Source organism: Rhinoraja longicauda, chromosome 12 (genome assembly GCF_053455715.1).
Source record: "Rhinoraja longicauda isolate Sanriku21f chromosome 12, sRhiLon1.1, whole genome shotgun sequence".
NCBI classification, from domain to species: Eukaryota; Metazoa; Chordata; class Chondrichthyes; order Rajiformes; family Arhynchobatidae; genus Rhinoraja; species Rhinoraja longicauda.
The window spans coordinates 25,989,453-26,005,404 of NC_135964.1; the positions used below are offsets into that span (position 1 = coordinate 25,989,453).

A 15,952-nucleotide genomic window follows, 5' to 3' on the forward strand; every position below is an offset into this window, starting at 1 on the left:
AAAGTGCTGGAGTAACTCAAGGAACTGCAAATGCTGGAATCTTGAGTGAAATACAACGTGCTGGAGAAAATTAAAGAATCTGCAGATGCTAGAATCCTGAGTAAACTTCAAAGTGCTCGAGTAACACACAAGAACTGCCGATGCTGGAATCTTGAGTAAAGTATAAAATGCTGCAGTAACTCAAGAAACTGCACAATGCTTGTCTCCAACACTTTGTATGTTACTGCATATGTCCAGTTGCTACAAAACATACTCATGTGTGTGGTTTTTATTGTGCAATTAAAACTTCTGATGCAAGCACTTAAAGACGGGGAGAGACTGAACTATTTTTTTAATGGGGACTAAATTTAGTTTTGGTTTATAATGCAATGAAAAGGAACTGTAGATGCTGGTTTTGTGTCTATCTTTAGTTTAGTTTAGTTTAGTATAGAGATACAGCGCGGAAACAGGCCTTTGGGCCCACTGAGTCCGCCGACCAACGATCACCCATACACTAGTTCTATCCGACACACAGCTTCCCTCCCTACCCCTACTACAATCAGTCTGAAGGAGGGTCCCAACCAGAAACATTATCTGTCCATTCCCTCAACAGATGCTGCCTGACCTGTTGAGTTCCTCCATCACTTTGTGTTTTCCTTAAGATTCCAACATCTGAAGTTCCTAGTGTCTCTATGTTTGGATATGGATTGGCAGATGGTTCGACAAAGGCCAGAGATGAAAAAACAAAAGGTAGTAAGGTAACGCGAGAAGATGCCCGAGGAAGGGATGCCCGAGGAAGGGATATTGGTAGAAGGGGACCAATCTGGCTTCACATTTCATGCCTCTTTTCTCCTTTTAATTACCATTAGTCTTTTCATCTCTGGCTTTTGTCAACCCATTTGCTAATCAACCCCCTCCCACCCTGATCCAAGATGGCGCCCACACCAAGTGACTCTTAGTGTGCTGGTCACAGTAGTGGATCTGCAATCAAGCATTACAATTGTTCCACTCTTTTAGACCTCTATTCTAACAAATCTGTACCCTGTGGACAGCTCGATTATAATCATGTATAGTCTTGCTGCTTACTGGTTAGCATACAACAAAAGCTTTTCACTGTACCTCAGTGCACGTGACAATAAACTAAAATGGCAAGTATCCAACTAAAACAGTATAAACTAAAGTACTTGCCGACATAGATATAAGGAACTGCCAGTGCTGGTTTTTCCAGAGTCAGTAACTCTGCAGGTCAGGCAGCATCTCTGGAGAACATGAGTAGGTGAGATTTCGGGTTGGGACCCTTCTTCAGACAGTGACTTCAGTCTGAAGAATGGTTCCAACCTGCAATGTCACTTATGTTCCCCAGAGATGCTCCATGACCGACTGAGTTACTCCAGCACTTTGTATCATTTGCCAAGCTTTGTCCTGTCCCCACCAGCTTTACCCCCTCCCCTCCCCACTACAATTAGTCTGAAGAATGGTCCCAACCAGAGACGTCATCCGCCCATGTTCTCCAGAGATGCCGCCTGCCCCGCTGAGTTACTCCAGCATTTTGTGTCCTTTTTATTTGGAAACCAGTCTCTGTTGTTCCTGGTGCCAAGAATAACATTACTTGCACATCCCGTGAAAATATGGTGCTGCTCTGAATCTGAACAAAAGTCTGTGGTACTCTTGGCATAGTCGTCCGGAGAGTCGAAGGTCCAGCTCACAGGATGGCGCTGTTCCTCAGCTTTCAACAACCCTGCCCTGCTGTTATGTGTGTTGGACAAACCACCTGCTGTAGACCCTCACATTGGGACAGGCGGTGGTTTATACCGGTCAGCCTGCTGGTTATTTATAGATATATACTCCCAACAATGCAGTGAGGTGGTGCCTTTCTCACTGTGCATTGCGAATATGTATAATGGAAGCCTCTAATGATCAATAAGTTAACTATGTGCGGAAAACAAAACAAATTAAAGCATACATTGTTAATAACTTTAGTACTTGTTTCCTTGCTACACAAATTCAAGAGAGGGCAGCACAGTGGAGTAGTGGTAGAGTTGATGCTTTACAGCTCCAGGGATACAGTTTTTTCCATAGAACCATCAGGTTATTAAACACTACAACACATAGAGTGTTTTATTGTCATATGTCCCAAAATTATATATATATATGTATATATATAATTTCAGGACATATGACAATAAAACACTCTTGACTCTTTGCTCTTGATCCTGACCTGAGCTGATGTCTGTGTCAAGTTTGTACGTTCTCCATGTGGCCACATAGGTTGCCTCCGGGTACTCCGGTTTCCTCTCACATCCCAAAGACGTGCGGGTTTGTAGGTCAATCGGCCTCTGTAAATTGCCCCTAGTGTGTAGGGAGTGGATGAGAAAGTGGGATAACATAGAACTAGTGTGAACAGGTGATCAATGGTCAGCATGGCAGAAGGGCCTGTTTCCACGCTGTATCTCTAAAATTAAAACTTTAAATTCCAATCCGTGGCTCTTCATTCTTGCAACTACCACTTCAGAGGCAGCTGGGATGACGACCATCCTAGCGAAATGCTCATTTTGGATCACTGCAAGGGAATTCGACTTACATCATCCTGGGGGTAGGACATTGGCCATTGACTCAGTGGGCCAGAGCGTCTGTTTCCATGGCTGTATCTCTAAAACTAAAGCTAAAAACTAAAGAACGAGATTTTAAAAAACACCGTGAAATATGTAATATTTCTTTTGTACATCATTGCATTGAATTAAATTAATTTTCTGCATTCTCGGGAAAAGATTGTAATTAGATTTTTGTTTCTCCGTAATTTCTTGTGTGTTTTGTAGCAGTGAATAAAAAGGCCAGGCAGATAGTTGATCCGACAATGAACCCTCCAGCTTGATCTCCTGAGGATAATCCATATAAAGTAGAACAGTGCAATCATAAAACCCCTCCCCCAGGCACGCAAAGAATTCCCTCCTCATTCCTTGACCTCTCGACGTGACAAAATGGAAACATAATCAGCGGCCGGCGACAGTTGTTATGGGAGAAGGGGGAAGGTAATGATAATGCCAGCCCGATGCGTGGTCTTGACATCCGAAAGGTCAGTCCTCCTTTCCCCTCCCCTCTGCCAAAAAAAAAGAGACCATCAGAGTGAGGATGGCAAATCTGCTCTGGGCTCCTGCCTTTGCTCTATTAGTGCCATGTATTTATAGCTGGAAACAACTGTTACTTAAAATGGAGATTTAAATAGGAGGAGATGGTATGTGTGCATTCACGCCCTGCCTCTTATCTGTTCTTCCTTCATACGATATAGTAACTTGCCCCTCTGTCTCTCTCCCTGTTTCTCCGATCAGGGACTGTAAGCAGAACTGGAAGGGAAAGGCGAGGATATTTTTTTGGTTACCCCTACCTCTTTTTTTGTTTGTTTTGCTCTGTGAATAGTATATAAGTTTAACTTTTCCCAATGAAGGGCACTTGGTTATGCCTGGCCATCTTCTCCCTGGCCTGCCTCCGTGGTAGGGCGAAGGATGGCCTCAATTTCCCCAGGTATGATGGAAAAGACAGAGTTGGCACCGTCGACATGAAAAACTACCAGAAGCTTTTGCAAAAGTACGACATCCTGTGCCTCCTGTACCATCAGGCGGTACCTGCAGGAGATAAAGTTGCCCAGAAGCGTTTTGACCGGACCGAGCTGGTGCTGGAGGTGAGGACATGTGTGCTTTCAAAATAGGTGATGGGGAGGAAGTGGTGGAAGGGACGAGGGAGGAGGGTGGATGGTTGCAAAAAATGTACATTACTCGGAGACTCACAGGAAAGATGATGCAAAGTGTTTAAAAACTTTGGGGAAACTCAAGAGGTTGGAGATGCTAAAATCTTGAGCAAAACACCAAATGCTGGAGGAACTCAGATCCACAGATGCTGCCTGTCCCGCTGAGTTCCTCCAGCACTTTGTGCTTTGATTTGGTTAAAAAGGTTCTCTGCTTGAGTGGTGTAAATAGTTAAATGTGTAGAAGGCAAAGTAAAGCACTGGAACTTCCATGGGCTGCGTGCCTTTCTCAGTATGGTATAGCAGAGATGTGCAGAAAGTCCACGATATAACATTCAAACATTCCACCAACATATTCCTCTTTCTTTTCTTGATTTTATTTCTGGAGACAGCTGGCAGCTCAGGTCCTGCAAGACAAAAACGTTGGATTCGGATTTGTCGATGAGAAGAAAGATGCCAAAGTGGCAAAGAAACTGGGTGAGGAACAAAACTTCGGATGAATTGGCATTTTACATTAACGTCTGCAGAGGTTTAGTTTAGTTTAGTTTAGTTTAGAGATACAGCGCAGAAACAGACCCTTCGGCCCACCGAGTCTGCACGGCACAGCGATCCCCGCACATTAACACTACCCTACATGCACTAGGGACAAATACCAAGCCAATTTACCTACACACCTGAATATCTTTGGAGTGTGGGAGGAAACTGAAGATCTCGGGGAAAACCCACGTGTTCACAGGGAGAACATACAAGTAGTAGTGTAGAAAAAGAACTGCAGATGCTGGTACAAATCGAAGGTATTTATTCACAAAATGCTGGAGTAACTCAGCAGGTCAGGCAGCATCTCAGGAGAGAAGGAATGGGTGACGTTTCGGGTCGAGACCCTTCTTCAGACTGATGGAGGGAGAACATACAAACTCCATACAGACTGCACGCGTGGTCAAGATCGAACCTGGGTCTCCGGCGTTTCAAGCGTTGTAAGGCAGCAACTCTACCACAGTGCCACCGTGCTGCCCGTGATGAAACAAAATGCTGGAGTAACTCAGCGGGTCAGGCAGCATCTCTAGAGAAAAGAAATAGGTGACATTTCGGGTCGATATCCTTCATCAGACCATCACCATCATCAGGGTCTGATGAAGGGTCTTAACCCAAAACGTCACCTATTCCTGCCTGACCCACTAGGCTACTCCAGCATTTTGTGTCTATCTCTTTCTGTTTCTGTTTTCTACTGCACAACCGCCAACAGCTGGGCTATCTCGTGCAGGTTTCGCTCACGAGCGTACTGGTTGCAAAAACGTTATTTCGATTTTTATGTGGGCAATGTAAACATCTTCAATGTAAACTAGCATCTGCAGTTCCTTCCTACACATTTTGTTTGCAGAGGTGATTTCACCCAACTTACATGACACTGCCATTGTAACTGGCCACAGGCAGTTGCCACAGTTAGTTTATATTATTATTGACGTGTGTACTGAGGTACAGAAAAGCTTTTCTGTTGCATGCTATCCAGTCAGCAGAAAGACAATATATGATTACAATCAAGCCGTCCACAATGTACAGATACAGGATAGGCGGAATAAAGTGTATCATTAAATGCAAGATGAAGTCTAGTAAAGTCCAATTAAAGATAGCCAGAGGGTCTCCAATGTGGTCGATGGTAGGTCAGGACCACTCTCTAGCTGGTTCAGTTGACTGATAACAGCTGGGATGTCACTGTCCCTGAATCTGGAGGTGTTGGTATCTAAATTGCTTTTCAAAGAGAGACTAAAAAAGCTAACAATCCATTTCCTTTTAAAATTATGTGTCCACAGCCATCCTCCCTGTGGGGGTTGGAGCTTAAAAATGTCCTTAAAAACAACATCATCCCGGGAAGGTGCTGATTACCACGTTTGATTTTGTTTCCCCACATGTGTCCACATTAGCTTTCATGATCATTGATTGATTCATTGATTAATTGATCTAAGGATACAGCATAGAAACTGGCCCTTCGGCCCACCCAGTCCACGCTGTCCATCGAGCACTCGTTTCCGCGCGGTCACAGGGACAATGTGCAAACTGCACATAGATAACACCCGAGGTCAGGTTCAAACACTGTGCCGCTCTCCATCATATTTATCATAGAGTCATAGAGTGATACAGTGTGGAAACAGGCCCTTTGGCCCAACCTGCCCACACCGGCCAACAATGTCCCAGCTACACTAGTCCCAGCCTCAACGACCTCCTCTGGCAGCTTGTTCCATACACCCACCATCCTTTGTTATTTATGAAAGGATGTAAATAAGGTTATTGAGTCTGTTGTAAGACCTTTTTCTGAATTTTGTATGTCCTCCCGCGTGATACCAGAAACCTTACGATAGATTCCTTCACCAGTGTTAGTTAAGTAAATCGTGCAGTCCTTTAGTTTAGTTTAGTTCAGAGATACAGTGTGGAAACAAGCCCTTCGGCCCATCAAGTCCACGCTGACTAGCCATTCCCATACACAAGCACTGTCCTACACACACACTAGGGATCATTTACAATTTTTACCAAAGCCGATTAACCTATAAACCTGTACGTCTTTGGAGTGTGGGAGAAAACCAGAGCACCCGGAGAAACCCCACCCAGTCACAGGGAGAACGTACAAACTCCATTCAGATAGCACCTATAGTCAGGATCGAACCCAGGTCTCTGGCGCTGTAAAGCAGCAACTCTACCTCTGCACCACCGTGCGGTCCCAAATTTAATTTATTGATTTGCCAGTTAGTTTTCTGCTTAACGTCTGTGTGTATTTTGGCCTGTTTTCTTCTCTGTAAAGTGAAATATGATGCTTTTAAAATTTGTTTATATAAAATGTGCCTGCCTTAAATCTACTTTGACAGTTGCAATGGTGGTCTGGTAGAGTTGGCTTTAGACATGAGTGGAGATAAATATAGTCTTGGCATCATGTTTGGCACAGACATTGTGGGCAGAAGGGCCTGTTCCTGTGCTGTACTGTTCTAAGCTCCAAGCAGGCTATCATGAGATAGGGGGTCATCCCACCAAATGTGGCAACTCCTATTCAGCGTCTGAACAAGCCTGCACCATAAGGTGTGTCCTGCACACAGTAATCAATGCTGAATGAGCCAAAGGCAAGCTCAAACAATGCTGAGAGGGAGGTTCAGCCAATGAACAATTAGAAAAATGAATGCAATGAAAGATGTAGGAACCGAATAGGCTAATTAGGGATAGCCAGCATGGCTTTGTTTAGTTTAGTTTAGTTTAGAGATACAACGCGGAAACAAGCCCTTCATCCCATCGAGTCCGTGCCGACCAGCAATCCACGTACACTAGCACTATCCTACACACTAAAGACAATTTACAATTTTTACCAAAGACAATTAACCTACAAACCTGTAAGTTTTTGGAGAGTGGGAAGTCACAGGCAGTCACAGGGAGAACATACAAACACCATCTCACAGCACCCGTAGTCAGAATTTAACCTAGGACTCTGGTGTTGTAATGCAGCAACTCTACCAGTGTACCACTGTACCACCCTATACATGGCAGGTCATATCTCACTAACTTGATTGTGTTTTTTGTGGAAGTGACAAAGGAGATTGATGAAGGTAGGGCGGTGGAAGTTGTGTACATGGATTTTAGTAAGGCTTTTGATTAGGTCCCTCATGGTAATCCACTAGATTAAGATGTAGGGGATTCACAATGACTTGGTTGTAAGGATTCAGAAATGGTTTAGTCATAGAAGTCAGAGGATTGTGGTGGAAGGTAAATAGTCTGGCTGGAGGTCTGTGGCCAGTGGAGTTCCGTAGGAATCTGTGCTGGGACCTTTGTTGTTCGTGATATATATGACCTCGACATAAATGCAGATGGGTTGGTGAGTAAGTTTGCTGACTACACCAAAATTGGAGGAGTTGTAGATAGTGAGGAAGGCTGTTCTTAGTTTACGAGTGAATTTAGAGGAGATGAGGCAAAACGAAAACTGAGATTGGATAGAATGAGGGAGTCTTTTCCGGAGAGAAATCTGGGTGAATGTACAAAATTAATAGACAATGCCCACTCTAAAAGTAAGATGATAGGGGTGGAACAGGGTAAAGAGTGGTGAAAGGCCAGGGAAGTTATGTAGGTTCTACATTGCCATCTTAGTAGTAATGGTGATGGTTAGTGTATTCACAGGAGGAGGCTATAGTGAGGGACAAAGACTCATCAGGCTTGCGAACCTGAAGGGTGTCACAGTGGTGCAATGGGTAGAACCACTGCCTCATAGCGACAGACCCGGGTTCAATCCTGACCTCCCACATTCCAAAGATGTGCAGGTTTGTAGGTTAACTGGCTTCTGTGTAGGATAGAACTAGTGTGAACAAGAGATCGATGGTCTGCTTAGCCTTGATGGGTCGAAAGGCCTGTTTCCATGTTGTATCACTAAACTAAACAGTGCAACAATAAATGACCGCTGCTCCACCTTTCATATCAACAGCTGATTCCACGCCACCGTTCACGTTGCAACAGTAGTCAATGTGTAGACATAGCTTGTCCGAAGGCATCAATGATTGTCCCAGCCACAATAATTGGGATGGCCACATTTGCGTGAGGAATGCCCATCAGCTAAAAATAGAACATGCTGTATCAATTTTGGAAAGCATCCAGCATTACATGTAGAGACACGCAACTCTGTCCCTGTGGCTTAACGCTTGTCCATTTATTTCTAAGGATCCTTTTAATGATCTAGTAGACATTGATAAACATTGATTAGAGTCATAGAGTCATGCAGCATGGCAACAGGCCCTTCAGCCCAACTTGCCCATGTGGACCAAGATGCCCCATCTACGCAAGTCCCTCCTGACCGTGTTTGCCCCATATCCTTCTCAACCTTTCCTATCCATGTATCTGTCCCAGTACCTTTTAAATGTTGTTATAGTATCTGCCTCAACTACCTCCTCTGGCATCATGATGGATTACTGTCAAGCAACATATTTGACATTAGTCATAGAGTTATACTCATCCAGCATGGAAACAGGCCCACTGCCCAACTCGTCCATGCCAACCAAGATGTCCCAACTAACTAAAGCCCATTTGCTTGCATTTGGACCTTTCCTGTCCATGTACCTGTCCAAGAGTCTATTTAATGTTATTCTAGTACCTGCCTTAACTACTTCCTCTGGCAACTTGTTCTATATACCTACCATCCTCTGAGTGAAAAAGGTACCCCTCAAGTTCCTATGAAATCTTGCTTGTCTCACCTTAATACCTATGTCTTCTGGTTCTTGATTCCCCTACCCTGGATTTAAAAAAAACACCTGTGCATTCACCCTATCTATTCCCTCATGATTTTATACACCTATATAAGATCACCACTCAGCCTCCTGTGTTCCAAGGAATAAATTCCGAGCCTGCCCAACCTCTCCCTGCAGCTCAGGTCCGCGATTCCTGGCAACATCCTCAAAGGATGTTACTAGGCATTGAAGGATAATCACCATATGTAGAAATTTCATTTATTGAGATTTTAATTTGAAATATAAGAAATGTAAAACTTGTAAAATCAATCATTTTTTAACATTTAAGATTATGCTTCTAATCCAATCTTTCTTTCCACCCATTTCACTTTATAAGCATGACGTGGCAATAAATTCACTGATTCTAATTCACTGATTTTAATTCTCAGCTACATCACTGTTAACTTCACACTTGTTCAGTCTGATTAACTAAGAAGATACAGATGTTTGACTTGTCCTCCCAAATGCTTGGTTTCATTTGCTGTAACTTCTGACACATAATATGACTATGATTAAATGGATGAGGGCAAAGAAAGGAGATTGAGTGATTGATCGATGGATGGATCAATCGATGAATTGATCAGTTGGTTGATCAGTCGGTCAGTCGGTTGGTTGGTTGATTGATTGATTGAATGGTTGATTGATTGATGGATGGATGGATGGATGGATGGATGGATGGATGGATGGATGGATGGATGGATGGATGGATGGATGGATGGATGGATGGATGGATGGATGGATGGATGGATGGATGGATGGATGGATGGATGGATGGATGGATGGATGGATGGATGGATGGATGGATGGATGGATGGATGGATGGATGGATACAAGCCCTTCAACCCACCGAACCGATAACGTACGACTAGTTGTACGTTATCCCACTCCCTACACACTTGGGCCAATTTACAGAGGACCAATTAACCTACAAACCCACACGTCTTTGGGATGTGGGAGGAAACTGGGGCACCCGGAGAAAATCCTCGCTGTCACTGGGTGAATGTACAAACTCCGCACATAGACAGCACCCAAGATTCAGATCGAACCATGGTCTCTGGTGCTGTGAGGCAGCGCCTTTACCGCTGCGCCACTGTACATGATTGGAATCGAGGATCATCATGCGGAGGTGGTGTGTGTTCCATCTTTCCATCTTTTCCAGACGTTACAATTTCTGCAGATAATCAACAGAAGGAATCTGAAAAATCCTTCAGGGCTTTTGAGTTATTTATTACACTGCCCATTACTGTGGGACTGTGGTATTATGACTCTGTACTCTGTCTATCTCAAGAAACACACTTAGAAATAAAGACAGACATTGCTGAAAATAATTTTAGATGAGTTTACTCATTGCAATTTGATTGAATAGTTGCATTTGAAATAGAGTCATACAGCACAGAAACAGGTCCTTCAGCCCAACTTATCCATATCGACCAAGGAGCCCCTCTCTAAGCTAGTTCTATTTTCGTGCATTTGGCCCACATCCCTCCAAACCTTTCCCATCCATGCACCCGTCGAAGTGTCTTTTAAATGCACACCTGTACATCCATATTTATAACTGGGTTTAATTTGTATTAATAACCACATGAGAGCTTCACAGTTTGGTTTAGTGATGCAGTATGGAAACAGGCCCTTCGGCCCACTGAGTCCGCGCAGGGAAATGATCTCCCATATACTAGTTCTATCCTCCACACCAGGGACAATTTACGGAGCACACGGAGAAAACCCACGCGGTCACAGGAGGAATGTGCAAACTCCGTAAAGACAGCATCAGTAGTCAGGATCAAACCCGGGTCTCTGGCACTGTGAGGCAGCAACTCTATTCCCGCACCCATGTGCCGCACCTTATTTTTTCGGGGGGGGAGTGGAATGGGAAGAATGCTATCAGCTCATTAATAAAAAAACATTAAAAATGACGTTTCTTGGCACCTTAATATAAAAGTTCTTTTACAGAGAAGAATATTATGGGTGACGGTATTGTACCCGAGGTCAGGATCAAACCCGGCTTTAGTTTTAGAGATACAGCGTGGAAACAGGCCCTTTGGCCCACCGAGAACATGCAGTACACTAGATCTATCCCACACATGAGGGACAATTTGCAGAAGCCAACTAACTTGTCTTTGGAATGTGGAGAGAAACCAGAGCACCTGGAGAAATCCCACGCGGTCACAGGGAAAACATACAAACTCCTTACAGACAGCAGCTGAGGTCAGGATCAAACCTGGGTCGCTGGTGCTGTAAGGCAGCAATTCTACCTCAGCGGCACTGTGCCGCACAGTGGTAATCTCTTACTCGGTTATAACAGACAATCAGCAATGATGGACACCATTACCCCTTACCCCCCCCCTCCCCCAACCACCATGGTCTGTTATAACAACAATTTACTGTACACTGTAGTCGTCTGACCTAACCATTTTCTATTCCACTTACAGTTCCTGTTTCTTCACAGGTCTGACAGAAGTTGGGAGTGTGTATATCTTTAAAGGCGATCACCTGATTGAGTATGATGGTGAGCTGTCTCCTGAAGTCCTGGTATCATTTCTTCTAGACGTGAGTAAACTAACAATCATTGACACTATTGCTTTGTATGGCCTTATTTCCAAGATGAATATGTTTTGTTTTGTTTTCTCAGTTTTGTATTCCATGGTCTCATGGTCATACGTGCCTTGCCCATATCTACATGCTACTCGTAGCTGTGTTTAGTTTAGTTTAATTTAGTTTTGTTTATTGTCACGTGCCGAGGTACAGTGAAAAGCTTTTGTTGTGTGCTAACCAGTCAGCGGAAAGACAATACATGATTACAATCGAGCCATCCACTGTGTGCAGATACAGGATAAAGGGAATAACGTTTAGTGTAAGATAAAGTCCAGTAAAGTCTATTTAAAGATAGTCTGAGGGTCCTCAATGAGGTTGATGGGAGATCAAGCCCACTCCCTAGTTGGTGATAGAATGGTTCAGTTGCCTGATAAGAAACTGTCCCTGAACCTGGAAGTATACATTTTCACACTTCTGTACCGTTTGCCTGATGGGAGAGGGGAGAAGAAGGAATGTCCTCCAAAGAGAGACTTTAGGTTAAACATTTGTTTAAGCACCTCTATGACATCACCCAGGTACCACACATTTTGGCACAATGGGTGACACAGTAGCACAGTGGTAGAGTTGCTGCCTTACAGTGCCAGAGACCCATGTTTGATCTTGACCTCGGTGCTCTCTGTGTGGAGTTTGTACGTTCTCTCCGTGACAGTGTGGGTTTTCTGTGGTTTCCTCCCACACCCCAAAGACCTGCGGGTTTGTTGGTTAATTGGCCTCCGTAAATTGTCTCTAGTGTGTAGGGATTGGATGAGAAAGCAGGATAACATAGAACTAGTGTACGGGTTGGTCGGCGCGGACTGAAGGGTCTGTTTCCACGCTGTATCTCTAAACTAAACTAAACTAAACACATAATTTCCACCTCCCTGGCTCCACAACGACCAACCTTTGATAAAATAAAAACAGCGGATTATCCATAATTATCTTATATCCAAATTGCTTATCATTGAAATAAGGCACAGGGGATGTCAGAAACAAAACTAACCACTTTGCACCTGTGTAGCCTCCAGGAATAGTGCCTTCACTCAGAATAACATGATTTATGGACATGTCAATAAATCAATTCATATCTTGTGGTTAAAAAGAGCGTGTTGGATTTGCAGTTATGAATAACATTGGGAGTTACAGGCTGAGGAACAGATTTCTGTGAGCTGATAATACCAAACCTGCACAACGTAGCTGAATAACGTAAAATGGGAGGAAACAAAAGGAACTGCAGGTGCTGATTTACAAAAAAAGACCAGTGCTGGAGTATTCCAGCAGGTCAGGCGATGGAGCCCTCCATGTATACAGCATTCCATGTAGATAATAGACTAGAAACACTGTCTCTTTAAATGAACAGCCTATCTTTTATTAATCCATCTAGAACCACCTCCCCCCCCCCCCCCCCACCCCACAAGCACAATTAAAAACAGGGCTACTTAATTTTACTGGAGACACAGGGAACAGCAGATGCTGGAATTTTGAGCAAATCACAAAGTGCTGGAGGAACTCAGTGCGTCAGGCATCATCTGTGGAAGTACAAAGGGTCTCGACCCGAAACATCTTAGGTCGATTCCCTCCACAGATGCTGCCTGACCTAATACATTCCTCCAGCACTGTGTGTTATGCTCAAGATTCCAGCATCGGCAGTTCCTTGTGTCTCCATGTGCAAACATGTTTACTTCGGAATTTTGTGGGTACGATATTAATAGACTTCTATGTTTGATTTAGTTTAGTTTAGCTCAGTTCAGTTTAGTTTAGTTTATTGTTACGTGTACCGAGGTACAGTGAAAAACTTTTTGTTGCATGCAATCCAGTCAGCGGTAAGACTGTGTACAGATACAGGACAAAGGGAATAATATTTAGTGCAAGATAAAGTCCAGCAAAGTCCAATTAGTGATAGTTCGAGGGTCTTCAATGAGGTAGATAGTAGCTCAGGCTTGCTCTCTAGTTGCCTGTTAACAGCTGGGAAAAAACTATCTCTGAATCTGTAGGTTTGCATTTTCACACTTCTGTACCGCTTGCCTGATGGGAGAGGGGAGAAGAGGGAATGAAGAAGATGTTTTAACACTGAGGTGCTTACCAAAGCTGGTTTTTGACAACAGGTGACTGAAGACCCTGTGGAAATCATCGAAACCCGGGCAGAGATTCGATCTTTCGAGAGGACAGATGAAGTTATTAAATTGATTGGATACTTTAAAAGTGAATCTTCTGAAAGTGAGTTGCCACAAACATTTCCCTTCCCCCAGGACCTGTGGTGCTGATGTACATTTTGATGGAAAGATTTCACTTTAAAAGTTAAAAGATTTAGCCTTAAATGTTCTTTTTAGGATCCCTAAGCTGTTGAATTTTTGGTAGTTTGGTTAAGTTTCAGTTTAATTTAGAGATGTAGTGCGGAAACGGGCCCTTCAGCCCAATGGTCTGCAATGACCAGCAATAATCCCATCCACTAGCACTATCCCACACACTAGTGACAATTTACAATGGTTACCATAGCCAATTGATCCTTCCTACATACAAGGAACGATTTTCAGAAGCCAAGTAACCTACAAACCTGTATGCCTTTGGAATACAGGAGGAAACCGGAGCACTTGGATAAAACCCACATGGTCACGGGGAGAACATACAAACTCTGTACAGACAGCACCCATAGTCAGGATTGAACCTGGGTCTCTGGCGTTGTAAGGCAGCAACTCTACCGCCAACATGGAAACAGACCCTTAGGCCCACCGAATTCATGCTGACCATTGATCACCCGTTCACATTAGTTCTATGTTATCCCATTACCTACCTCTGTTATTGACTCCCTACACACAAGGGGCAGTTTATAGAGGACGAATTAACCCACAAACCCGCACGTCTTTGGGATGTGGGAGGTAACCGGAGCACTCAGAGGAAACACACTGGGACAGGGGGAGAACATGCAAACTTGAGTATGGGATTGAACACAGGTCTGTACCCACCTCGCCATCGTGCAGCTGTGAAGCACGCCACGTGACGCCAGCTCGTTGGGCAACTGACGGAAGTGGGAGGGCAGTGCAACAAGAGCCTCGGTCTACTATAGCCAAAATCAGCTATATCGAGGTCCGTTATTGCGAACGTTTACTGTACTTCTACACAACGTTGAGGTTTTAAAAAAACTGAACTGCTGGTCATTGCTAAAGTATTGTGAATGTATTTAAATTCACTGTAAATCTCGTGAATCTATGCTTAAAAGAAACTTCTGTGAGCAAAATGCAAAACATCATTAAACTTGAAGAGGTCCACAAACACAGAGTGGTATATGGATAGAGTCATAGAGTCATACAGCATAGAAACAGACCCTTCAGCCCAAATCATCCCTCTAAACCTTTCCTATCCATGTACCTGTCCAAGGGTCTTTTAAATGCTGTTAAAGTATCTGATTCAACTACCTCCTCTGGCAGCTAGTTCCATTACCCATTGCCCTCTGAGAGAAAAATTTGCCCTTCAGGTTTCCTATACTCTGTTCGCAGTAAGCCCATAAGGTATGCACTAATGTAGTAGAGTTTAGAGTTTAGTTTATTTATTGTCACATGTACCAAGGTAGAGTGAAAAGTGTTTTTGTTGCATGCTATCGAGTTAGTGAAAAGACAATACATGATTACAATTAAGTAATCCACAGTGCTTTAATTGAGGCCACTATTTCAATTGAGGCATTAATCTGATAACATCTTCTCTTAAAATAATAATCAGTTATTTTTTAGTTTAGTTTAGTTTATTGTCACGTGTATCGATGTACAGTGAATAGCTTTATGTTGCGTGCTAACCAGTCAGCGGAAATACTATACATAATCACAGTCAGGTCATCCACAGTGTACAGATTCATGATGAAGAGAATAACGTTTAGTGCAAGATTAAACCCAGTAAAATCCAATTTGAACAAATCTGTTTGTACAGTCATTTCTCCTTTGTCATTTTGCAGAACAAATATAACTCAATTTATAGAAAGGAATATTGGGGCCAGTTTTGACACCTCTGAAAATCGATCTTAAAACTAGAATGCTGTAAAATATTAACATTGCTTCGCAAAAGTTCTAAAAAACGTACTGGTCTGACTGGTTGCCTGATTTCAAAATAGTTAGAACCAAAATCCCATTGTTTGGATTCTTGAAATTTGTAAAATATTCCCTGGTGATGCATTAAGCAGCTGCATGTTACACGATAGCCTGTCTTTCATCCATTATCAGTCTGCTTTACAGAGACAGATCCACTGAGAGTCATGCTTTAACTCTGATGCCTTTTATCATTCTCCAATTATACCCATGGAAAAAATAGCAGCAATTTATGATGTGTAATATTACTTTCAGTTGGTGAATGATAACATGCTTTTTTAATATCTTTTAAGTTTGTTTGTAATTGTCATTGTTAATTCAATTTATATATATATATATGTGTGTGTGTG

At 43.2% G+C, this 15,952-nt stretch overlaps 1 protein-coding gene across 1 annotated transcript in view; it reads left to right on the plus strand.

The window, feature by feature from the left end:
• The first annotated feature begins 3,263 nt into the window (after nucleotides 1-3,263).
• casq2 (calsequestrin 2) overlaps nucleotides 3,264-15,952 on the plus strand; it is a 29,269-nt gene continuing 16,580 nt past the window's right edge. Inside the window, exons 1-4 of the mRNA XM_078408699.1 lie at nucleotides 3,264-3,655; nucleotides 4,111-4,195; nucleotides 11,408-11,508; nucleotides 13,635-13,746. Of these exons, the coding sequence (XP_078264825.1) occupies nucleotides 3,416-3,655; nucleotides 4,111-4,195; nucleotides 11,408-11,508; nucleotides 13,635-13,746 (538 nt within the window). The 5' untranslated portion in view covers nucleotides 3,264-3,415. The remainder of the gene's footprint in view (nucleotides 3,656-4,110; nucleotides 4,196-11,407; nucleotides 11,509-13,634; nucleotides 13,747-15,952) is intronic.